We start from the raw sequence: 25,606 nt of genomic DNA on the forward strand, positions 1-25,606 counted from the left end.
CAAATATTCTCATGGGAAAAACATGAAGTTAATAAAAACTGGGTTATTTTTATCAAAAAATAGGAATTTTTTAAAGAACTAATCAGAAATTGATGATAAAATATATCATTTGACTCATTGTCCGTGTTATTCGCTTATCCGGTCGAGGTCAAGTCCCGAGAAGCCCGGATAAACGGCGCTCCACTGTATTTGACCGTCCAAATAGACATACAGCGAAAACGTCGCGCGCGACAAAAAGTAGCTTAATTTTGGAAACATAGCTACTCGTCTCGCGCGACATTTTTGCTTCATCCTAAATTATCGAATTATCTACTTTGCTTACAATCCAGATTAATGCCAAACGCAACAAATAGATTTGAACACATTTTAACCTATTTTTGTGTGTTTTCAAATAAAAAACAAGTTGGTTGACTAAGTCAAACGAGCTACTTTGATCTACACCGAGTGAAATTTTGAGCTATTTTTCGTCGCGCGCGACGTTGCCGCTCTATGTCTATTTGGACGGTGAAATGTCAATTTGCTCTGAAGCACTTCACCTCCTCATATCCAAAAATCTTGATAGCAACACGCCAAACGCTAAGAAGATACCTCCTCTATATTCCACCTTGGTGAAATGTACAATTTACTGAAGCTCCTTCCCACTTTGGTTGTAAGCTGAGTTGAAGCAGTGTTGCTATTATTTTTAAAATAAGTTCTCATGAAATGAAAGATAAATGAAATAACATTTTAAATGGCCAATGTAATTGGAAGGCTTCAGGAAGAAGCACTTAAGCGTAAGAATCGATTAAAGGAATTGCGCTACAAACGAAATCACGAAGAACTACAGCAGATAATGGTCAACGAAGTGAGTGCTAATATACCAAAGTGAGTACCTTTTATTTGGCACATTTTAACTAGACAACTAACAGTATTTTGTTTTATAGGCCCGTTTTTCGGAATTATAAACATGTAACTGAATATGAAATCCAGGAATCCTCAGCTATCGCTAATCAAGCTGGAATTGTTGAAAAACAAATCGACGTACAGCTTGAGATGATGACAACACCTATTGTCATTGATGAGATTGACATTGTTAACCTTGCCCCACGTAAACCTGACTGGGATTTGAAAAGAGATGTTTCTAAAAAGTTGGAAAAATTAGATCGTAAAACACAAAAAGCCATTGCAGAAATTATACGCGATCGGCTCATAGCCGGGCAAGAGCAGGATATACTAAAAGCAGTAAATGTGGCTACCTCAGCCCCCTCCGTTGCATTAAATGAAAATCATACTGACAATTAATAAAGGAACAGTTTAAATTGTTGCCTTGTAAATGATGCATTAAGTTAAGTATTTATTTTGGCCCTAAACAACATAATTTTTTATCGATAGGATTGAGTGACAATGTAAGTGTTGCAATTTCTTAAGTTAACAGATACTGAATATATTACATGTGTCATCATATTACTCCTACTGTATAACATTACAATTCAGCCACGATGGAGTTCCTGAATAATTAGGACGTAGTGTGATTACCATCTTCATCGTCACCTCGTGTCTGAACGGACTTACGGGCCCAAATAGCCGGTTACGTGGCCTAAAGCCTGAACGGTCTCTAAATGTGTAAGGCATCAATCATGAGCATCACATTATTTATCGTTGAATAAAACAACAACATTTCTTCTATTCCATGATGAGCTACTCATCATCATATTTACATGCTACACAGGGCGCTGTTTCTACGTTAGGATTATTGGACAGCATGAGTATCATATCGTTAATTTCTGTAAAGTGAAAAAAGAAACAAAATTATGTTAATTATAAGAAAATTAAAGTTACAGTAATAAAAGCATTTGTATAATGCATAACTATTGAATAGGCATGGAAATACTTACTTTTGCGATATTTTTCTTCTATTATATTTGTAGTTTCTTTAATGCGCCCAACAATTTCAGCATATTCTTCATTGCAAGATTTGTTTCTCATATGTTCTTGTTGTATAGCTGTTACAGTATTGCTCAATTCCGTTATTCTTTTATCCTTTTCAAGCAACAATTTTTCTTGACGCTTTGCGATATCTGTTCGCAAATCGAGTTTGCTTTTTAATTTAATATTCTCCTTGTTAAGATTATTTATCACTAAAGAAGCATTTGCCAGTTCATCAGTCGTCAGTTGTAGAGCATGCTTTTTTGTTTGACATATATTCTTTTCCGCTTCCAATTCTGCCTCTAATTCGGACCGTTGCTTCTCGGCTATCTTTAGTTTACTCTGCATTTCAATCAATTGTCGTTTTAAATCCGTTACTACTATCTCGGAACGGGATTCTCGACACTGTTGTGATGTAATATTAGCTTGTAACCGATCTAATTCTTCTTTCAATTGAACAGTTTGTCCCCGTAGCTTTACATTTTCTTCGCGATATGCTTCAAAACGCTTTGATTCTTGAACTATGCGTTCTGTGCGCTCATAGGTTTCCTTCGTTAACTGGTCTATTTTCTCTTGCATGCTACTGATGATTGATTTAAGTCGACACTCTTCAGTGTCCTTGCTTTCATTGAGCATTTTAATTGTTTGCAACAGGCGATTAACTTCTTCCGTGTTCCTGTTAAATATTAAATTTTCTTGTTCCTCCATTTTGTCACTTAAGGATTTCACTTCTTTTTTTAGTTTGTCGATTGTATTGTTTTTCTTATCTATCTCCATCTGAAACTGCTGTACTTGAGATGAGTGTGTTGTTGCCTGTTCTTGCAGAGCTTGGAGCGATTGATTTATATGAAAGAGTACGATATCGGTTGTTGCTTTTTCCATCGGAACAAACAAATGGGTTAAATTCTTAAATGAACTTTTCTCGAAAATTTGCAACATATAACAGTTGTTTTCAGATAAAAGTGCTAAATGCAATTCTTCCCGCTTGCAACTGTCGAGAATTTTGATCAAATGGTCGACAAACCCTTGGAATGTAACGTGCAGTGATTGTTCTGCTCTTATGCGTTCGTATGCCGCGTTGTCAATGGTACTGATGAGCATTTTAGATTGATCGTTTACTTGAATCATTCGAATTTGCTAGAAGAATTAAATACATGGTTAATCCATCAGTCATTTAAAAACACAGAACTTAAATTCAACTAAAGATACTTCAAACTCAAACATACAATAAGGTGTTGGAGATCTATTTGTTCAACAATCATGTAAAAATATTGTTGACTGCGTACTCCTACATTCTCAACGTTAATCGGTAATGGTACCACAGGAAATAACACTTTCACACATCGTCTGTGATGACTGTCAATAAATTTAAGATCAAATTGTGATGCTTTATGCATTGTTAAGAAAATATTAAAAGAGAAATGATAGAATTATTTGTTTACGTATAAGCAAAGTGTATGTAGACCAGGTAGAATCGTTCAAGGTCGTGAAATAGATGCAATCAAGGTGTACGCATTTAGAAGGTTCTTTTTATCGCTTCTGCTGGGTGAGGGCTTGGTACTTGTTTCGACGCAGCGTATCGCAACGCATTGCGTGACGCACGCTGGTATCTGTTCGCTGCGTTCTGCATGGATATGTCAACACATTTTACAAAGAAAAACATCAACAAACAGCAATAATGCCTCTTATTTATAGGTTCTGATGTGATTATAATGTTAAATTACAACTGTAAAATCATTTCCAGTTCTGCTCAAAACAGTGCAAAGCATGTTTTCGCTTTATTATTGCACATTGCATACTGACCCGCACACACCTGTTTTGCAGCAATTACGAAATTACTTTCTCTACATTTATTTTGTTTTGTTAATAAAATTATTTAGTAGTCCAATTACACGTCCAATTGCGCTCGAAACAATTTAACGTGAAAAAATATCGATTTTCACCCGATATGATTGAACCATTTTGACAGACGCATCACGACGTGCGTCGAAATAGAAATTTTTCTACTTTGACGCTGCGTCGTGCGTCGTTAACGCATGCGTCTGTCAAATCCCATACATTTTGGTAAAATCGCAACGCATTGCGTCGGAACAAGTCCCAAATGACAATCCAGCCTGCTCTCACTATGGCGAGCTCAATGACAGCAGCTTCAACCCATACTGAGAGGCTATCATCGTTTCCTCCTGCATATCTGAGCAAGCTTGTTTTTTCCCCTCGCTGAGGCGAGATGATTTTGTTTGTATGGTGAGCAGATCTATCGCCGATGATTGCCGATCTAATGAGATGATCAAGCAACAGCCGCTCACATGATGAAATCATGATGAGGTCGGATTTTGGAGTGAGTAAAAATTTCTTCCCCACATCGAGCCGCCATTGTGTTGTGGTTTGAGAAGAACATTGGATCACCTACGAATAGTTTTCATTTGTAAAACGTGCAATAATTGACCGTGGGCTACATTTCTCAATTTTTTTGTTGAAAGAGCATATCAAATATCCCAAATCAGTTAAAATATAGTGAAATGTTGTATCGGACACACGATGCTTACAAGAAAACATAAAATCAAACATGGTAAGATGATGAACATCTTCCTTTACTAATAGTTGATTTACAGCCTCTAGGTAAGTGTAAAATACCCAACAAAGTGCTGTTGTCAATGTAAAAAAAAAATTTAAATTGCAGAGGGTGATTCTTTCTCCATGACAGGCATCAACAAAAATTGAAGCAGCGTTTGACGATAAAGAAGATACCCAGTTGTGCGATGACCATTAACCGTTAACGTTGAAAATCAAGAAAAAAAATTTATATGGATTGAAAATACCTAGAGAGCCTAGAACCTACCTAGAAACACCCAAAAATACCGCATCGAGTCGAATTTAGAACGTAAAAAATCGTCCACAAAAGGCCATCTTTTGGATTGTGGGTGATTGTTAGCAGTGGCGGATTAAGACGAGTGGAGGCCCTAAGCGATCACACGAAATTAGAGGCTTAATTGAAGCTTGTATCAAATGTCCTAACCGGAGATTGAGTAGCAATTTTACTTGTGAGCGGGGCGTAGGTGCCATTTTTGGGGCCCCTGGCCGACACAGATGTTCGACACCTAAACAACTGAATACGATGGAACACATTAAAACTGAGAGAAATACACATCTAATCAATTACTTAAAAAAAAGTATAATTGTATTGATTCGTGATGTATTTTGTAGTTTTGACCTGCAACAACATTTCTTAAACATTCCTTTGAATTACAGAAAGGCCTAAAGCCTAAAAGCCTGCCTTATAAGCTTGAAAATTACACGCGGCAAACCCTAAAAAAGCTGAATAAAATCACGTGCTTTTAATGGTTTGTAGTGTAAATTGATTGACAGAGCCGGCTGGCCACATGTACATAACATGTGCTGTTTTGCAGTGTTCTTACATCCTCCGTTATTTTCAAATTCATCCATGCTTAGAGAGCGTACACTGCTTTTCCACTGCTGTTCATATTGAAATTGCTTTAGTCATAATTTGCACTTGGAGGATTTATACATTCTGTTTTCAATTCTTTTCTTCAAATCCTTTTTCTTTGTCTAGCTTGGATCCTAAATCAGCAGCTTCCATTCAAAAAGAATCAAATTTAGTTTCCACAATTCACGAAAACAAAATTCATTACTTGCACTCCCCATCGTTTGCTCTTCATCATTCCTTGTTGTTTCTTGAACACCATGCAATCATCAAAGGCAACACGATATCATCGTCAATATTTTCACTTGTGCGTGGATCTATTTCTGCTTCAAGGTTCGATGCGTCTACTAGTGCCTTTACAACGATCCAAATTTCGAAGCCTTCAATGGTTTACATGTTTAATTGAGATGTTCTGACTTGATGTACTACGGATCAAATCCAACCACGGCAATACAACAAATCAACAGATGAACTTGAATAGAAAGGAAGAGTCAGAGTGTACTAGGGATGTAACGGTGGAAAAAGTGAAAGAGGGGAATACCTTTTTTTCGCCATGACTACCATGACGATGATTGCACTGATTTTCCCCTTCCTTTTTTCTCACAGCACGCTGCTCATAGTGAGATCGCTTTCGTCTGAAAAGCGGAACGGAAAGCGACTTGCATCAAATGTCAACCCGATTTTCCGTGCTGAAATTGTCATCCGGGGTACCGCTCTCTCTGACATTGCACTATGGAGCGGCCTCGAACATATCGCGTTTGAAAGTCATTTTTGTACTGTATCGTCGAGATTGTCTAAAAAATGTGATTTGTGTGCTGAAATGTTCCAAAATCAATTTAGACCACAGAAAGGCGAAATTGCAATTATAATTAAAACACAAGTTTAATATTTTTCATTTTTGCACTATGGGTTATGAAAAATGGTCTTAAAGTTAGAAGTTCGTAAACATCCTTAAAGCTTTTAACTGTAGTAACATTTTCCATGTGTAGAAAATATAAAATAATGAAAATATAGAGGAACGTCGATTATCCGGGTAGCTCGGGACCGGGCGGTTGCCGGTTAATCGATTTGCACGGATAATGGTCCAAGAAATGTCAAATTCATATAAAAATTTAATAATCGACTAGTTTTATGATTAATTCACCTTGAATCCATCGAAAAATCGTTAGTAGAATATTATTTTAATCAATAACTATAGGTTGAACCACTGTTCATGAACAAAAATAAATTTCGAAAACACCACTAGACACTACAGAGCTGCACAAAAAACTGGTTGCCCACTTGACTATCGCTGCAAATGTTCGCCGTATGTTTGAACAGCTGTCACATTTATGCGCACGGTTAAGCCGCCCGCCGGTTTATCCGTCTCCGGAAAATCGTCGTTCTACTGTATATGTGTTTCACAGTAGGCGGAATTCTGCGGTCGCAAATTTCCGGCCCGAATATTTTCGGCTTTAAAATTGCGTGCAAATTTTTTAAAATGGCTATTGTAATCTCTCTTAATTTCGGAAGAATTAATTGACTGCTGAAGAATTGCGTGTTTCCAGTTTTAGCGCTCAATCCAAGGTGTTATAAATGACAAGGTGAAGTTGTTCAGAGCAAAATGACATTTCTCGACTTGACACATCTCTTCCTGGGGCTCCGGTATAAAAATCGCGGAGGGCTGGTGCGGGGTAATGAAATTTGTATGCAGAGAGTGACAGATGTCCCCCACAATGTCGCCCAGCAAAAGCGGTAAAAATCAACCTTCTAAATACATTATCCTTGGCTCAATCACGAATGACATCTCTATTGGACAGTATTGCCTGAGATACTTAATCCTAGGTGTGATCGCACAAACAAGATGTACATAAAGAAAAGGTGCATGTGTGAGGATTTCAAGGTGTATGTGTGAGGTATAAACAAATTCGAATTTTTAATTTCTACACTATCAATAATTACGGTAATGCTTCTCAATGAATTACAATATGAAATATACAGGTTTGAAACGTATAAAACTATTACGTGTACATAATACATGTGTTTGCACTGTATGTGTTTTGGCACGGACGTTTGTTTTAATTTTTCAATGTTAAATTTGAAAGATTTTTATTTTATTATTGATGAGAATAACAGGTAAATTATGAGTTGAATCTTCCTCCTGCAGATGGATATGCATTTAAACTATGAAAATGCTTCATTTTCGAGAAGAAAAAATAGGCATATTGCCTTGCATCATGACAGGTTTAAAAGACATCGAACAGCTGACAGAGCCTATAGATAAAAATGAGTTGATATATCAGGTGGGCTTATCCAGTGCAATTTGACGTCTTAAAACGAAAATAGGAAGAAAACCTGGTTTGACAGTTAGATCCATAACAAACTGGGTGCTTTGATGATTGTTCTATACAGTTTTTTTTCTAATTCTATCTAACTGTGTGTCGATGTGAGGAAAAACACTTTAAGCCAACCTGATATATACACTCACTTTGATATAGACAGAGTCGTGTTTGTTTGTCTCGTTCAATTGGTCGCAGAGCGCCGCTTTAACGGTTTTTAAATGACAGTTTTTAAATAATGGCGAACCCCCGAAAATCCTTTTCCTCCACCTGATATTTTTAATCCACCTTGGTTGAGCCGTATAGTGTCAATTTATTCTGATCGCGTTATTATATTCATGTACCTTACTGTAAACAGGAAAAAATGTTGCTTCGGTAGATAATAATACATTATACTGTTTAAATTCACGTCTTCCAAATTATCTATTAATAAATCAATATATTTTTAAATTATTATTTCAGTCATATCATCCCATCGAATAACGATGTAGAAGAGATCTATATTGTTAAAAAAGATGATAATTTACAGGATTTTGACAACAAGCCTATAGATTCTGGAAGTAGCTCAGAATGCCTTTCAGCAGTATTTGTGAACGAAAATGTGGAAATCAAAGTTGATTCTGGAAATGCTCATTACAGCAATAATAGTGGTGCGGAACACAGTGACATCTTGAATCATACTAATGAATCAAAAGAGGAACCTACGGAAAGAGTAGAACAAAACGCACGGAACGTCGAATGGCGTGCAAATAATAAATATTATACTTCAGGAATACTAGGCGATAACACAGCCTCTCTCATAACGTGCGCTTTTCAAGGCAACTCAGAGCGTGTAAAAAAATATTCGTCGATGGAATATGATAGACAAGATCAAAGTGAAGATCAATCGGAGTATGTAGAATCTAAAACCTATCCGGCCCGAACCGAACATGATAGTACAAATGATCATCAAAAATGTACATTTGAAACTGATATTAGCGAAGAGTACAATTCGACAGACTTAAAGAAGTTGTTGCAACAAAGTTTAAAACCTAAAAATGTCAGCAGACTACGGAAGGAAAGCTTGGAAATGAACAAAATGTCGAAGATGGCATGTTTAAACCGTAAAAATACAAACGGAAATGAAGAGACAGATGATATGAAAACGAATAATATAACGCAGTGTTATATTTGTAGAAAAAGATTCCGGTTTCGCATGGATTTGCGTCAACACCTCCAAAATGAGCATGCGAAAGACATTCCATTCAACTGTAATATATGTGTATCGGAAACGATTACTAATTTGCATCGTTTAAATATGCATCATCAGCAGCATGATCCAGCGTTAAACCGACGCTGCCTTTATTGTCCCGCCCGCTTTTCTTGTGGACGAGCTGTAAGCAGACATATGCGTAATTTACATGAGCAGAAATACGACATCGATGCCGATAAGGGTAGACGGTTTGTGTGTCGATACTGTGCAACAACATTTTCGAATCAAATTGATCTAGATAAACACGAAAAAAAACATCACGTACAAAAAATTAAAAAAAAAGAAAATCGTAAGATGATTTGTTACATATGTAACGACTTCATTGGAAAATCGCATCAAGACCTTAATAATCATCTCGTATTGCATTCCGATTCGCTGCCGTTTCAGTGCGGTAAGTGTGATGACAAAATGATTAGCTCGATAAGAGTGCTTCAAGACCATCTTCGTCAACATGCGGAAGGCTTAGCTATCAAATGCTTTTACTGTGAGAAGCGTTTTGTGGCGCTAGCGGACTGTCAGCACCATGAAGGACAGGTACATTCTCAAGGGAACCAGCAAGACGAACATCAAGAAGCTGAAACACAATCTGAAATACACAATACTAGGGTAATAGAAGGGCACAAACGATTTATATGTCCGATCTGTGATCGATCTTACACAATGCTTAGTACCCTACGGCGTCATCAGGCCATACATGAGCAGGAAAATCAATTAGAATGTAAATATTGTGGTGAAGTGCGCCAAAAATCTACCACACTGATAATTAATGAAAAAAGAAATCAAAAAGAGAATAGTGTGCATGGTTGTAATGTTTGTGGAAACCCACTAAAACAAACAGACGAATTTATTGATCACCATCTTACACACAATAGAGGTAAACCGTTTATTTGTGAGGTGTGTGGAAAATCCTTCCGAGCGCAACAGGTATTGCGCGAACATAAACTAAACTGTCTTGGTGCAGAAGCTAGTCAACCATGCTACTGTGTGCTCTGTGCGCAAACTTTCGATAATCTTTCTATTGCACTGGAACACGTAAAGAATTCTCACGAATCGAACATAACGGATAAAAAGTGTCGTTATTGTGATTTGATATTTCGGGAGGCAGAATCGTTGGTTGAACATGAGTTTCGTCATACAATACATGGTATCATTACATGTAAGGTTTGCAATCGTATTTTTAAACATCACAAAAATCTCATTCGCCATATTAAAATGCATGCCGACCAACCTGTACCATATATGTGTGATTTGTGTGGAAAAACATTTACACAAAAAGGATCGCTGACGATACATCGTCGCATACATACTGGTGAACGTCCATTCTCATGCCAGCTATGCCAGAAAGGGTTTGTTGATAAGAAGGAAATGCGTCGACACTACACATCCCACTTTAATCCCCAAAGTAAATTATACATACCGAACGCTCATGCAATAGCAATCCCACCAGAAGCTGGTCCCACTGGTAAGAAGTACAAAACATATAATTGCAAGATATGCAATCGGCAATTTACATCTAGTTCGAATCTTGCAAAGCATCTTACTACTCATACAGGTAAGTACCTAGAAATGTGCGGAATCGGCTCGGAAATCGGAATCGATTCCAGCATCGCAATCGGCTCTGGAATTGATTCCGAACAGGGAATCGGTCGGCCCGAGTCGGCTCTGCAATCGATTCCGCGATCAGAATTGACTCCGGAATCGGAATTGACCTGGGAATCGCAGAAGAAGTGTTAGAAGCTAAATCAGTCCGGGAATCGCCATGAGAATGGATCTTTTACAAGTATTTATTTTTAATTTTTTGCGGTTATCAAAACGCCAAACGCCTATTTTTATGGCGATGCCGAAACTGACTCCGTTTGGAAGCCGATTCTAATTTAGGAGCCAGTTCCGATTCCGGAACCAATTCCGATTCTGGAGTCGATTCCGGAACCGATTCCGGTTCCGGAGCCAATTCTGAAACCGTTTCCGATTCCGGAGCCAACTCCGGAATCAATTATGGAGCCAATTTTGGAACCAATTTGGGATCCGATTCCGATTCCCGAGCCGAATCCGGAATCGATTCCGGAAACTGATACCCGACCTACTATCCGGAATCGATTCAAGAAAACTGCGAAACTAGTCGGAATCGATTCTGTCAAAAACTTCATTTTTCCCATCACTAATGAATACAGATATTCCCCTATATACGCGGTATATGCGATTTCACTATCCCGCTCGGCAAAGCGATGCAAGAACTCATTGCCTTTCGCGCATTTTCTCATGCCTTCTTTTTCCCTCCTACGGCAAAATTGTCAAGCAGCTTGTCGAGCTACCCGTCCCTTGCTCCGCCTCATACCCCTCGCCTGAGCGTGCTGTCGAAGGTTTGGATTAGACATGGGCAAAATGATTCTTTGTGACGATTCGAGCGATCAGGCTCTTTTGCTTACTGCGAATCACGAGCGAGTTCTTCTCGTTTCTGTTCTTCTCGCTACGTATTTTGGATGGGCAGTGCGCTCGCGAGCTTGGCTGTTTTTTCTGCATGGATTTTGGATAGGCAGTGCGCTCGCGAGCTAGGCAGTTTTTTCTGCATGGATTTTAAGTATACAGGCCGCTCGCGAGCTACCCTGATCTACTCGCTACGTATTTTGTACAAGCAGTGCGCTTGCAAGCCAGGCTGTTTTTCTCTGTGTGTTTTGCACATACGAAGCGCTCGCGCTCTACGATGTTTTATACGTGTATTTTGAATAGGCAGTGTGGGTCGACGACAGTAGCTTGTTTATGTTTTTTTTAAATAAAACGTTAATTTGAGTTTTAGTTTTAACCATAATAAAAATATTTGCTGTTTTTACATGCGGCTATTTACTTTCCGTATAAGACCAACAGTATTATAGATTTTGATTTTTTTTCTCAGGGCAACTAGTTATAAACGAGCTTTTTTATATTTTTGTATGCGAGCGGGCGAATCGTATTTTTATGGAATGAAGAGAGTCGATCTCTTTCTCGCGTGTGGTCAATGCTCGCGAGCTGTTGTGGTGCTTAAAAAAACCGTTAACAAACATTGCGGAAATGAAATAGATTTTTCACAAATCAAACCAAAACAGCGCAATGAGTTCAATCGCTGCAATGTAAAAATAACTAACGAATCGCTATTTCACGCTGGAGGGTTTGCTGTGCAACGCGCAGAACTCTATTTCGAAGTAGCGCACGCAACACAGGTGGCCATGGCCGTGCATAGGAAAGCTTAAACCTAATTGCATTAAGCATAACTTTATGTGACACTATGCTTTTCCTTTCGTATGTCGTAGATTACATAGATAAGCTAAGCCGTCTGCGCAAGGGTGTGAGTGTGCGTGCAACACTGTCGCCAAATGTGTATTCTTCCGTAATGTTATGATCCATCGGTCAAAGAAAGGAAGGTGTTCATGACGGTGTTTTTTTTTATTGTGGAGCTGCATCCTTCCCCCTGCCTACAGCGTATGCATCGAGCAGGATACAGTGTGGCAGTATGCAAGTTGCCCGCTGGATAGGAGCGGGCCAGCGGCACCGCCATCATTCCGCACATCTTAACAGCATGCCCGTCGTGGGTTCTAACCGCGTATGAACCGTCTGCCGTAGCAAGGGCTGACTATTCGGCTACCTGGTACTCAAATCCTTAAAAGACCGGCATGATCGCGTGGGCCATTACGCCAATAACAATAATAACAAGAAAAGAACTTTGGATTGCCATCCGTACCGGGTAAGAGTTTTTCTTGACTTTGTTGCTCTCGGATCTACCGTACTGACATGACGTACTGACATGATCTACCGTCAAGACATGATATCGTGGACGGTCACTTTCCCCGCGCTGTGTGTGTGTGTGTGTGTTTTTTTTGTTTTACAAGGAGGGGGAATCTTCGAAAGACTCCCGTTGTCGCACGGGATTCTTACCCAGAATACTCCCTCCTTGGGCCATATACCCTTCGCTATGGGTTCACCTTTCGGTATGGTTCTTGGGGAAGGGCTTATGCATTAGCATTTCATCCTAGCTATTGCACGATGAATCAAAGTTCGCGAGACTGATTGACAGGTATCACGCAAACACAAAAATTGGTCATGACTACGCGAAATACTAGGCACTAAACGACACTTTTTCCGCCGCGCACTCACGCGTTCACTAACACATACACTCACGACGAATTTAAATATCGCCGAGCTGCTGGTCTTGCTTCCATTTTTGGTGCAGCTTGGTCAGGATCAGACGCATTGTTGTTGCCGCTGCCTCCCATGAGTCGGTGTGCTGCAGCATGACTTGTACCAGGTTTGAACGGCCCACCTCTACTCTGCAACTCTCGTTCAACTGCAGGCGTTCCTCGGCGAATCGAGGGCAGTGGAACATGACGTGGTCCACCGTCTCATCTTCATCCTTGCACGCAGGGCACCGAGATGAAGAGGCGCGATTGAACCTGTGCAGATAGCTTCTAAAACAGCCATGGCCGGAAAGAACCTGGGTGACAAAGTAGTCCACATCACCATGTTTCCTGTCTAGCCATGCTGCATCGTCGGGGATCAGCAAGTAGGTCCATCTTCCGTTCAACGAGTTACTCCACTCGTTCTGCCATTGCCGCATCGATGCTTGCCTTGAGGCTTTCTTGGCAGTCTCAGTGAAAGATTCCCCCGCACGCGATTTCCGGAAGTTCTTCGAGTCCTCCTCGAGGGTGATGCAAAGAGGCATCATGCTCGCAATAACGCATACCGCTTCGTACGAAATGGTACGGTACGCGCTAGTAACACGCATGGCCAACTTCCTGTGCACTTTATTCACGGTGTTCTGGTGCTGCTTCTCCTTTAGTATATGCGCCCAAACCGGCGCTCCGTACCTCAACACCGAGATGACGCAGTTAGCATGAAGGCGCCTAATGCTGCTACTCGGTCCGCCAATGTTTGGAGTGAATGCCGCTAGTGCATTTATTGCTTTCATGGCCTTCTTTGCAGGCTTCCTCGAGGTGGCTCTTAAATTTCAGTCGGTCATCAATGACTACCCCAAGATACTTCAGCGATCTGGTAGACTCGACTTGTACAGTTCCTGCCATTATCGATGCTTTTTGGTGCACCTTGTGGCTGCTGATGACGATGAACTCAGTCTTCGCATGCGCATCACTAGCTTTGCGTCCCGCATCCACCTGCGTCGGTGGCGAGCATCTCTACCTCCTCAATAGACACAGCTGAGACAGTGATAGCGATGTCGTCTGCAAAACCAGTGATTTCGACACCAGGAGGGAGGGCGAGGGTCAGTACTCCATCATACATGACGTTCCACAGGGTGGGACCAAGCACTGATCCCTGGGGTACGCCTGCGGTGATGGCATTGGTTTTCACTCCTTCCGCTGTATCATACTGCAGCACGCGACCGTCAAGATAATTCCTCAACAGCCTGCACAAGTGCGGGGGAATCTTCATGCGCTCTACCGCTGCCGCAATTGCCTCCCAACTAGCACTGTTGAAGGCATTCTTCACGTCGATGGTGATGAGCGCACAGTATCGAGCTCCACATCGCTTCCGTTGAAACGCCGCATTACCTTTTTCCAGCACCGCCAGTATCGCGTCCACTGTAGATCGTTTTTTCCGGAAGCCGAATTGACGATCAGACAGACCGTGTGGTCCCTCAGTGTATTTTGTTAGGTGGTCCAAAATCACCATCTCTTGCACTTTGGCCAGGTTATCCACAAGTCCCAAGGGCCTCAAAGCTGACGGGTGGCCTGGCGGTTTACCTGGTTTCGGTATCAAGACTAATTTCTGTCTTTTCCACATTGACGGAAACTGGCCGGTTGTCAGGGTGTTCATTAGCACGTTTTTGAATACATCAGGGTATGCCAACATAGCAGCCTTGATCGCCATATTGGGGATGCCATCTATCCCAGGAGCTTTGCCACATTTTAAACGATTGGCCAGGTTAATAATCTCCTGTCTCGTTATAGGCACAGGGTCAGTCTCTGGCTTGTTGATCGTAGGACTGAGGTTCGGTGGTGCATGTGTTGGAAACAGGGTTTCAATAATGCTCTTCAGTTTTACAGGACACTGTTCTACAGGTTCCGAAGACTTTACCTTATTCATGAGTGTATTGAAGGCAAGTCCCCAGGGCTTCCGAGCGATTTCGTCGCATAGCTTGAGGAAGTGTTGCCTTTTACTGGCTTTAATCGCTCTTTTAAGTTCTGACCTAGCCGCAATGTATACGATCCTGAGTTGTTGTTTTACTTCAGGGCATCTTTCTCGCTGCATTTTGCGCCGTGCTGCTACGCATTCAGCCCGTTGTCTTTTAATCGACGCGTTCCACCAGTACACAGGTGGTCGTCGCCCGTTAGGAGGTTTTCTTCTTGGCATAGCGCCATCACAGGCTTTGGTAAGGGCTATCACGATTTGAGAGGCGCTCACGGCTTCGCCGAAATCTCCGAAAGCTAAAAGCTCCTTAAAGAAATCCTCATTGAAGGATTCGGTTTTCCAGCCTCTACCACCAACTCGGGACCCATGCGCTGATGATGATGTTAGCCTATGCCCTTGGATGATGGCGTATCTGACAACATTATGGTCGCTGAGAGTGAGTGCATCACTAACTCGCCAGTTCAATCTCTCCGAGAGGGTGGGACTGCAGAACGTAATATCAACGATTGATGTCCTCTCGTTTCTGTTGAACGTGGGGGTTGTGCCGGTATTTCCCAGCGTTACTCCCAGCCGGGCGAAGCTTTCGAGAACAGCATCACCTCTGCTATTAGTTCGCTTGCTCCCCCATTCAACAGCCCAAGCATTGAAATCACCGGCAATTACAAGTGGTCTATGCCCATCCAGCTCTGCTACGAGGTTGTCTAACATAACATGGAACCTCTCTAGCTCCCAACTTGGGGGAGCATAACAGCTGCAGAAAAACAGTCCATTTACTTCAGCTATGCAGAAACCCTCGAAGGTGTTAGATACTACCCGTTGTATTGGGTACCTGCCTGTCACCCATATTGCAGCGTTCCCAGTCTTATCTGCCACCCAGCTACTAGAGCCTGTTGGAACGCTGTATGGCTCAGAGACTATGGCTATATCTCCTATCTCCTCCACCATCACCTGGCTCAGTAGTGTCTGTGCCTCTTCACAGTGGTTTAGGTTTATCTGGGCTACTTCCATGGTGCTGTTTTCTTAGCCGCCGGACAGAATGCTCCACTAGAGTGATGCGCGTTGGATCCATCTGGACAAAGCACACATCGTGGTGGCTGACGACACGTAGCAGCGAAGTGCCCTTTTTCCCCGCAGCGCAGGCAGCAGTCCCTTCTGTCTGGTCTACAACAGTCCTGCGAAATGTGGTCGGTTTGCCAGCAGCGATAACATCTTCTACTCGGCATATTTATACGCACCGGGCAGACTGACCAACCGATTTGCACTTTTCCTGCTCCTGTAACCACCGACACTAGCTTTACCGGGAGTTTCACTAGAGCGGTCTGCATACCAGAGAAGGAAGGCTTCATCGTTACCTCCACCTTATAGCCTTCGAGGCCAGTTATCTGGTTTCTCAGATCCCTCTCTACGTCAGCTGCTTCCGTTTCTTCATCGATGAAACGAATTTCTACTGTCTCCATTTGTCCCAAAGACTTTGCGTTGCCAGCTTCACCAATGGCTTGTTGAATCTTTCCGGAAAAGCTTTCGCACTCCGTTTGATCACTTTTCTTAAGCTCAAATAGCAATCCTCCATTTTTTGTGCTTCTTATTCGAGCAACTTGTTTGCCGAACGACTGTAGCTCAGGGTCAGCTTTAAGCTTGCGGAGGATGTCTTTGTGCGTTGATACTTCAGTTGTCTCAACTAGGATTGCCTCCGTTTTTGGTCGTCGCGGTACGGGTGGTCGTAAACACAACTGGGCCGTTGTGTTCACCCGCTCTTGTTTGCTTACCCCCGCCATGGTTCCCATCTTCTTCTTGCGTTGGGCCTTTTTGCTGACAACCGTGCTCCATAGCTCACCGTTCTCTGAGTTTTTACCCCCTTCGCTGTACTCTGCATCTGGACGGTTACAAGAGGGAGCATCGTTTTTTGCTCGTTTAGCGTCCTCTGCTTCCTCTGGCGTTCTCACTTTCCTACTTCTCTTCCCAGTCATAGGTGTTTCTGGAGGTTCCGATTGGACCTCGCGAAGCGCCTTTTCAACCCTCTCCGCTCTCAACTTCATAGTCAGCAGCTCCCGTTCGATACACGATAACGCCGAGAGGATGCTCACTGACATCTTTTTGATCGGAGCATGTACATTGTTCCAATCCTTCGTATACGTATGCAGCTCCCTTGCTACCATCAGAGCTTCTTGCAGTTTGCTGGCACTAACCTCGAAACCCTGTTCCTTGATAGGATGGGAAGTTTCCTGGCACTCCATGCTGGCTGAAGTCTGCTCTTCCGGCGTAACTTCAACGACATCCACCGCCGGTGAAACAGAACCCTGCACATTATCATTCGGAGGCGATCTTGGCGTCTTGCTGCTACGACCAAAAAAGGCGCCTATGTCCTTAAGGGCAGACCCTAGCGGACGAGGATGAAGCGATTCGTTTCCGTTCATTCCGTCAGGCGAATCCAGATAGTTAGTTTCGAAGTCCAGCATTTAGTTCTTTGAGTGTATGCGCACCCTAAGACGCTAACCGCGCACGGTACGTGTATGCGCACCTTAATGCTTCTTCCGCACGTTAACTCAAAGGCACTCACACACTCGATGATCGTAATACACTCACTACGCACACAGTATACCGGTGATGTTTGGATACCACACACAACGCAACGAACGCAACGATAAGTCACTGAAACTCACAGAACTCACGTTCGAGTCACTCACGCACTGGGTGCTCCTAGCTTCACCAGCACAATTACACTACTCGCTAAACTCAAGTGTGCGTAGAGGCACCCGTAATACCGAACTATACTTCACGCGCACTATCAATATTTAAGTGGTACAGTGTGTATCCTAAATGCACGAGATACTTTCCACGGCAACACCACTACAAACAACCGCACTTCCTTATAACACGACCTTGTTCTATAGTGGCGGCTTCACCCGCGTTGCACAAGATTAGCACGTTCCGCGCTTCTGCCCCTCAGCAGAAAAAGGCCCGCGGCCAGAACCCGCTACACGCACGGAAATCACAGGCAGAACCAAATTCCTTGTCCAGGAAAAGCACCAGTGAATCGCACCTAAACACAATAAAAAACAGCTTCGATCAGAAGCGACAGCAAAAGCACGTCCTTCATGACTCAACTCCAATGAATCGTGTCCTCAACTCCAAGCAACCATGTGTGTGTGTGTGTGTGTGTGTGTGTGTGTGTGTGTGTGTGTGTGTGTGTGTGTGTGTGTGTGTGTGTGTGTGTGTGTGTGTGTGTGTGTGTGTGTGTGTGTGTGTGTGTGTGTGTGTGTGTGTGTGTGTGTGTGTGTGTGTGTGTGTGTGTGTGTGTGTGTGTGTGTGTGTGTGTGTGTGTGTGTGTGTGTGTGTGTGTGTGTGTGTGTGTGTGTGTGTGTGTGTGTGTGTGTGTGTGTGTGTGTGTGTGTGTGTGTGTGTGTGTGTGTGTGTGTGTGTGTGTGTGTGTGTGTGTGTGTGTGTGTGTGTGTGTGTGTGTGTGTGTGTGTGTGTGTGTGTGTGTGTGTGTGTGTGTGTGTGTGTGTGTGTGTGTGTGTGTGTGTGTGTGTGTGTGTGTGTGTGTGTGTGTGTGTGTGTGTGTGTGTGTGTGTGTGTGTGTGTGTGTGTGTGTGTGTGTGTGTGTGTGTGTGTGTGTGTGTGTGTGTGTGTGTGTGTGTGTGTGTGTGTGTGTGTGTGTGTGTGTGTGTGTGTGTGTGTGTGTGTGTGTGTGTGTGTGTGTGTGTGTGTGTGTGTGTGTGTGTGTGTGTGTGTGTGTGTGTGTGTGTGTGTGTGTGTGTGTGTGTGTGTGTGTGTGTGTGTGTGTGTGTGTGTGTGTGTGTGTGTGTGTGTGTGTGTGTGTGTGTGTGTGTGTGTGTGTGTGTGTGTGTGTGTGTGTGTGTGTGTGTGTGGGTGTGGGTGGATAAAGGGGGTTCGAACAAGGGAAGAGTAATCATTATCCAGATACATGGTACCTAAATGTCTGCATCCACACTTTCGGCCCAAAACAGCCGAAGTCATACAAAATCATGAAAAAGTCTTTTGTTCCGGCGTCCTCGTGAAGTTTACCGAACCACACCGAATAGTTGTGTTCGATAAACATGTGTGCGTAATAGGTTGCAGCTTTTGTACTCCTTACCTGCCGTATCCCGCTGTGATACCGAGCGAGACGCATAGACATCGCATCTTGAGGACATGTGTAGCCGCGAGGAAACTTTTCTGTGTCTCTTTTGCCTTCTCCTTGCCTTTATATCCTGATGAGTGAAGCATGCATACCTCTCGGGTACGTTCGGGGTATAAGCTCTGTCCCTCTCATGTTTATGGTGAAGATAGAATCGTATGCAATCGGATCTGCATTCTGGCGTGGGCAGGCCTGTCTGTACTCGGTTAAGGCGTCTTCCACCAATTATGTAACGCTGTTAAGGGAGAGGGCGAGGGGGTGTTGTCAAACAATACGATTTGTTACATAGAGGAGAGGGGGAGTTTAATTATTGCTACGCAACGCAAAATAAAATGTTTCATTTTTTTCGAATGCCGGTCTTAAAACTATCTCGCAATTTTTTATGTACTACGTAGCAAAATAGTCCGTCATTTGGTCCGTCGAATGCTCCGCATTTTATCGCACGTTATTATCGATTCGCGACCCGGTCTCGTAGTACAGTCGTCAACTCGTACGACTTAACAACATGCCCGTCATGGGTTCAAGCCCCAAATAGACCGTGCCGCCATACGTAGGATTGACTATCCTGCTATGGGGGGAAATCTATTAGTCACTGAAAGCCAAGCCCACAAGTGGGTACAGGCAAGCCTTGACCGACATCGGTTGTTGAGCCAAAGAAGAAGAAGAAGATTATCGATTCGCAAGTGACGATACGCGATTGGAAGCAACGGGGAACGAGAATCTACTAAAACGTCGTAAACAGGTGCTATTCCAATCCAACTCCTTACAGATCCAATTCGTTTCAAATAAATTGGAGATGGAGATGTTGCTCTCAGCCGTTTTTTCGTCAGAGTTGATCATTGGTCGTAATTTTATAAGTACATCGATAATGCAGCCGAAACTCTAGCAAACATAACCGATTTTGTTTTTATATGCGTAGCATATTAAACATCACATGTTATGTAAAGGGGCGGTCTCGTGGTACAGTCGTCTGCTCCTACGACTCAATAACATGCCCGTCATGGACAAACCTATAATGGACCGTCTCCTTAGACCGTAGAATGGACGGATTGATTATCCGGATGTGTGGTAATGAATTAAGTCTCGAATGTCTTAATAGGCCGGTATGTCCGCGTATGACGTTACGCCAAATAGAAGAAGAAGAAGATGTGATGTGGAATAGAATAATCAATTTGATGACGATACGATATCCTAAGCCAAAGAAACATTTCTGGAAAGATAGACATATTTATGTAGGACCAGGAAGATGGCTGGAGGAAAAACGGTTCTGATGGTGATGCAAGTACATTGCTAACCGTGCTATTGGTCCGATTATCAGAATCTTTTTGAATGTCCGGATAGGCGGTCGTAGAAATACTGTGAGACAATTTTCAAAATTCCAGAAAAATGTTTTCAGTAAACCAACAAGAAGATGCAGCTTTGATAATAATTTCATGCAATAATAATTCGACGAGCAGATCATAAGAAATTCTTTTGAATCCGTGAAACAGCAATCTCCCATACAAAGTGTATGGTCCTACCCGGCTAGGCGGTCGTAGAACAACGTGTATTTTTTTGGTCATAGACACTACGGTTAAACAAATGTCAAAGCTAATTAAGCAAATTCGCCAGAGCCGGTCTCATGATAGAGTCGTCAACTCGCACGACATATCAACATGCCCGTCATGGGTACAAGCCGCAAATATACCGTGCCGCCAAACGTAGGACTGACTATCCTGCTATGGGGGGTAATCCAAAAGTCACTGAAAGCCAGCCCCACAAGTGGTACAGGCAGGCCTTAACGGTTGTTGAGCCAAAATTAAACAAGCATTAAACAAAGGTGGTATGCAAAGATCAGCTAATCACATTAATGAACATTGATACAGGGTTTCTATGATTCGAAATTGTATAATGGAATAATGGAGCTTCACTTGCAAAATTCCTCTATTCAGTTGCAACACTTCATTGTAAGATTGCAAACATCCGCATAATGCTCGCACGATTCCACTAGCGGTTTGAAACATTCCTCTTCCCGTTAACTAATCCATCATATGAATCGAAACCCTAAGGAATACTTGGTTAAGTTCACTTTTGAATGTGTCAACAATTTTTGGATGTGGTCTTTGTTATATGATGTGGTCTTGTTGTACCTTAAATTCAACGAATCATAAATTCACGTACGGGGTTTAAAATATAAGTTTATATGATGTTGAGTATGTAATCAATTGATTAAGTTTGTTTCTAATTATTTTTCAGGGGAAAAAAAATATGTTTGCGAATTCTGCGATAAAAGATTTAGTCAGGGTGGCCAATTGACTGTTCATAGGCGTATACACACTGGAGAGCGTCCGTTTACATGTGAAAATTGTGGTGACAGATTTTTGGATGGAAGCAGTTATAAACGCCATAAAACACATTACTTATGCCGAAACATTTCATCCAAATCATCGAGTGTACCTATTGCCACAGAAAATTCTCCAGCATTAACTAAATTTTCAATTACTATGCCTAAAGATGAAGGTACACCGTAACTACAGTGACGAAGGCCTATGCAGTCACAAACCCAACGTGATATTCACCGAGAGTGCAAGTGTCCTTCAAGCACTTGAATCTAGAACTACCCGCAACCCGAACATCCAGCAACTCTGCAATATATCGAATTCACCTCAAGTCACATTCTGCTGGAGTCCTGGTCACACTGGTATTCAGGGAAACGAAAAGGCAGACTGACTAACCAACGCAGGGCGTAATAACCCGGCCTGCTGCCATAACACTTCCACGCCGATACGTAATTTGCCTTAGTAAAATCATCATCGCCGAAAGTTGGAATGGTTATTGGGTTAGCAGTGGTCGCTCTTTCCTGAGAACTATCAAGACCTCAACTCCACCACAGAGAGACCACACCAAGACTAGAGAATTCCATCACGACTTCGTTTTGGACAAATCCGACAATCCACTATGCAGTTTCAACTTTTGGACCACAGCATCTACTCCATCCTCTCACCAGACAGCGATTGCCAGCGTAAACGTTTAAAATTCATTCGTATTACTAATCTTTATAAATAAATCTAACCAAAACCACATGTGTAACAGAATTTTTTTAATAAAATAAACAGATAACTTTTAAACTTTAAGTAAACTGAGACTACCGGTTATAAGTTAATTGCAAGCCACTAAGAATGTTAGATTTAACCTTTAGGGGCGCCACAAATGTGGTCCCTATTTTTTTAAAGAAATGATACGCAACACGCTTTGCGAACTAGAGTTCGGTTTATTCGTTTTTTTACTAAGCCGCGGAACGGTGAGTTCGGGAGAGACGCGAAAATTGCTGTTGCTCGATCGAGAGTTGCCGGAGAAGAAAGTGTATTATTATTATTATTATTATTATTTATTAATCTTCAACGGGCCGTATGGCCTAATTAAGATGTAACAGTTCAATAAAAAAAAAAATACATAGCAAAAACAAGATTTGCATCGCAATTCACTGCGGCCACGGCAAAAGCCGGAGACGTTCCTTGAAGCACTGAGTTGAGATGTCGAAGTCGAAGCAATCCGAGACAGTGTTGAAGACAGCCGACATGCGGAACATAGGGTCTGACCGACCAGCACTGGAACGGGGTTGAGCGAGCCGTAGAGTTTCTCTAGACCTAAGTGTTCGGGATGGTGCATAGATATCGACTCGATGCAACAATGGCGATGAGTCGATAGAGCCATTTAGCAATCCAGCGATGAAAGAACACTGTGCATTGCGTCTTCTAACCGAAAGAGGTTCAAGGCCTAGAAGACGGCACCGCGCAGCATACGGAGGAAGATTATTGCGATCCTGCCAGGGAAGTAGGCGTAGGGCATATCTCGTGAGCTTACGTTGAATCGCCTCAATTCGAGCAATTGAAGAAGCGGTAGTTGGGCTCCGTGTATTGGTTAAGCCGGACGGATATGCGCGTGTCGGTGTTGAAACGTTTAGGACGCGAGAGAACGTGTATGGAGCAAGCCACCGGTGAAGCATGCTACCACTGTTTGTCCTGCTCTAGCTTTGTGTGCAGTCCCTGCCTAACTAGCCCGTTTAACATTTTGGTCGGTAGTTCTACGTGTGCGCACCAGATGGCGCTCTGGTCGCTACAGGATTCCCCACCTAGAGCGGTGTTACTGGTAACACCGGTCGATATGATCGATTCCATATGTCGTTGGATTGGTGGTGGTGGGGTGCAGTTGGCGGTTGGTGCAGCTGGCGGTCGATGCTGCTGGCGGTCGACGTAGCTGCAGGTAGCGACGGTGCATGCGAAATCGATTAAGTGCACTTTCGGGCTTTCGGCGTTCAGGTCGGTGTCGACGGCGGGGACATCGAAGTCGTGTTTTGCCGGCTCGTCAACGGTTGTTCGGGCGATGGCAGTTGGGACATCGGAGTTATGTGCGCGTCCGGTCATCGGCGGGCGATCGAGTGACGGTGTCACGAGGCCGATATGGTCGTGGTCGTTCGTTGTTTGGGTTGGTTTCAGGCGGTTGACGGAGATTAGCCTTGCTGTCCGTTACAAAGATCTGAAACGACTTCGAAAATTCGTGTAAGTGCTTGGTATGAAGCGTGATACGTTTGTTGCGGCGACGGTCGAATGATATGTTGCTATGGGCGAACAACTGTTCCAATCGGTCAAAGTGCCAGACGGTGTCCTGTAGGAACGTTGAAACAAGTGTCGATACGTTTCGGTTTGATATCGTTCGGGTCAGCAGGTAAGCAGATTGGTGCTCGTCGGTAGCGGTTACCCTGGCTGAGCGGAAAAGTATCCGCTGATGTCTGGGCAAGTGAATGATAAAAGCAGACGAATCCTGGTCCCCCTTGCGGTCCTGCCAAACGAATCGTAGAGTCATCGGTTTGGCGTAGGATTTCGCTTTAGGGGTTGAGCTTTAGGGGGTTCGCTTTGGGGATGTTGGGATTCTGCTTCGAGGTCGGCATACGTAGCGTGTAGCATTTTCGGTTGGGCCGCTGTGCGGCAGATTCGGTATCGATTCGATTAATCGCTTAGATGTCGGCATCGGTAGTGACGAGGAAACGCGGCAAGGCGATCGTTTGCCGTTGATACTTATCGTCGGAAGTTTTCGATGGTTCGTGGTTAGGAAGTCGATTGCGTACTGCCTCGTTGCGGTCCATGGTGGCACGAGCAAAGAGACCGGCAGTTAACGCCTCCTGACCGAATAGGTAGTGGTCGGTAGGTTGTTCCCCGCCCGCTTGGCAAAGAGTAACTCATTTTAATGCCTCTCGCTACCCCTGGCCTTAGTTTTGAAGGAATCATGCGACACACTCGCACTCCACTACCCCATCCCATGGAAAAACGCTCCTACCATCGAGGTGTTGACCAAAATTTCGTTGTGTGCATGAGACACACACTCGCACTCCTCCACCTCTCCATAGCCAATCAACGCAGGAGTAACTGCAGTTTGTTTTGTTACATGATCTACGGGTAAGTGCATGCATAAGAAGAAGAATCTTGCAAATGATATTTGTGTTCTAACAATCGTACTGCTTTTAATGTTTGTTTATTCTTCTATTATTTTCCATCACACGTAGCTATTTCATCACCAAAGCTTCTGATAACAGATCAAAGCAGATGGATAGGGCATACAGAGTCGCCGTTTAATTTAAAATATCTTCGTGATCGGTAAGTTTTAAACAGTACTAGTTTTGTTCACCATTCTAATGCTCGATTAATCTTTCATTCCTCAGGCAAACGCATCAAACACCAAGTGTTTCTCTTCCAACAGCACGCGCCATCGGTGGAGCAAGCAGCCAACGATTTGATCGCCAGTACGCGCCATCAAGAATTGATATTTTGCCAAACAGTACTGTGAATAAAAAACTGCACACTTACTGTCGGAATTTCCTGGAATTTTTTGATCGGTCTACGCTCGCGGGAATGGTGGGTTCGTTGAGGAGAAGGAAAGAAAGGGTGGGAGCGAGGATTAACCAAAAACGCGGCATTGAGAATGAGGGGAGGTGCGCTCAGCGCTCACGCTGGGTCACTCAGGATGCTTGAAATAAAATGTTAACAAGCATCGATTTCAAGCATGCATGTCGCGCGACATTTTGCCAAGCGGGTTAATAGCACGATGATGATGACGTATGATCGTTGTTGTGGTGACGGCGTGCGTAGTGGCGTCTGTCGTGATTTTCGCTCATTTTTACAATTTCATTTTTTCGTTTGCACTTGCCGATCTTTCCTCTACGCAATTAATCACAAGACTGCCTGAACTCTTCCTGTCAGATTCCGCATGCCGCGTTATTTTGTTTTCGCTCGCTTCTCTCTCGGTCTCTTTCCTTTTGTTTGGTCTCTCTCTCTTTCTCCGTCTTTCGCCTTATTTCAAATCTCTATGCGCTGCCCGTTAGGTAATACAGTTTCCTCCCGTTTCCTATTTTCTGACCTTTCCGCGACGCTTGGATATTTAATTCCTGCTATACGCCTCTCAAC

The 25,606-nt window shown here is 43.1% G+C and overlaps 3 protein-coding genes and 1 long non-coding RNA gene across 5 annotated transcripts; 3 read left to right on the forward strand and 1 right to left on the reverse strand.

The window, feature by feature from the left end:
* Positions 1–549: 549 nt before the first annotated feature.
* On the forward strand, positions 550–1,313 carry LOC120895960 (coiled-coil domain-containing protein 12). Its single transcript, XM_040299720.1, has 2 exons — positions 550–864; positions 924–1,313. The coding sequence occupies exons 1-2, from the start codon at positions 731–733 to the stop codon at positions 1,279–1,281; spliced, it is 492 nt and encodes a 163-aa protein (XP_040155654.1). The 5' UTR covers positions 550–730; the 3' UTR covers positions 1,282–1,313.
* An 89-nt stretch (positions 1,314–1,402) lies between these two features.
* On the reverse strand, positions 1,403–3,490 carry LOC120895959 (spindle assembly abnormal protein 6 homolog). The gene is made up of 3 exons (XM_040299719.1): positions 3,132–3,490; positions 1,875–3,042; positions 1,403–1,763 (listed from the first exon to the last, which is right to left on the reverse strand). The coding sequence occupies exons 1-3, from the start codon at positions 3,300–3,302 to the stop codon at positions 1,678–1,680; spliced, it is 1,425 nt and encodes a 474-aa protein (XP_040155653.1). The 5' UTR covers positions 3,303–3,490; the 3' UTR covers positions 1,403–1,677.
* Positions 3,491–4,040: 550 nt separating this feature from the next.
* On the forward strand, positions 4,041–4,695 carry LOC120894640. The gene is made up of 2 exons (XR_005738216.1): positions 4,041–4,524; positions 4,610–4,695. It is a non-coding gene; the product is annotated as an uncharacterized LOC120894640 (long non-coding RNA).
* Positions 4,696–7,954: 3,259 nt separating this feature from the next.
* On the forward strand, positions 7,955–25,195 carry LOC120893195 (zinc finger protein 14-like). 2 transcript variants are annotated; one of them, XM_040294932.1, is made up of 4 exons: positions 7,955–8,040; positions 8,128–10,469; positions 24,709–24,799; positions 24,865–25,195. In XM_040294932.1, exons 1-4 carry the CDS (start codon positions 8,030–8,032, stop codon positions 25,172–25,174), a joined length of 2,754 nt encoding a protein of 917 aa, XP_040150866.1. In that variant the 5' UTR covers positions 7,955–8,029; the 3' UTR covers positions 25,175–25,195. The 2 variants fall into 2 exon arrangements, with proteins under 2 accessions (XP_040150866.1, XP_040150867.1); XM_040294933.1 differs by lacking the exons at positions 24,709–24,799; positions 24,865–25,195 and adding an exon at positions 21,405–22,282.
* The last annotated feature ends 411 nt before the right edge of the window (positions 25,196–25,606 follow it).

The sequence above is a fragment of the Anopheles arabiensis genome, chromosome 2 (assembly GCF_016920715.1).
Source record: "Anopheles arabiensis isolate DONGOLA chromosome 2, AaraD3, whole genome shotgun sequence".
Lineage (NCBI taxonomy): Eukaryota > Metazoa > Arthropoda > Insecta > Diptera > Culicidae > Anopheles > Anopheles arabiensis.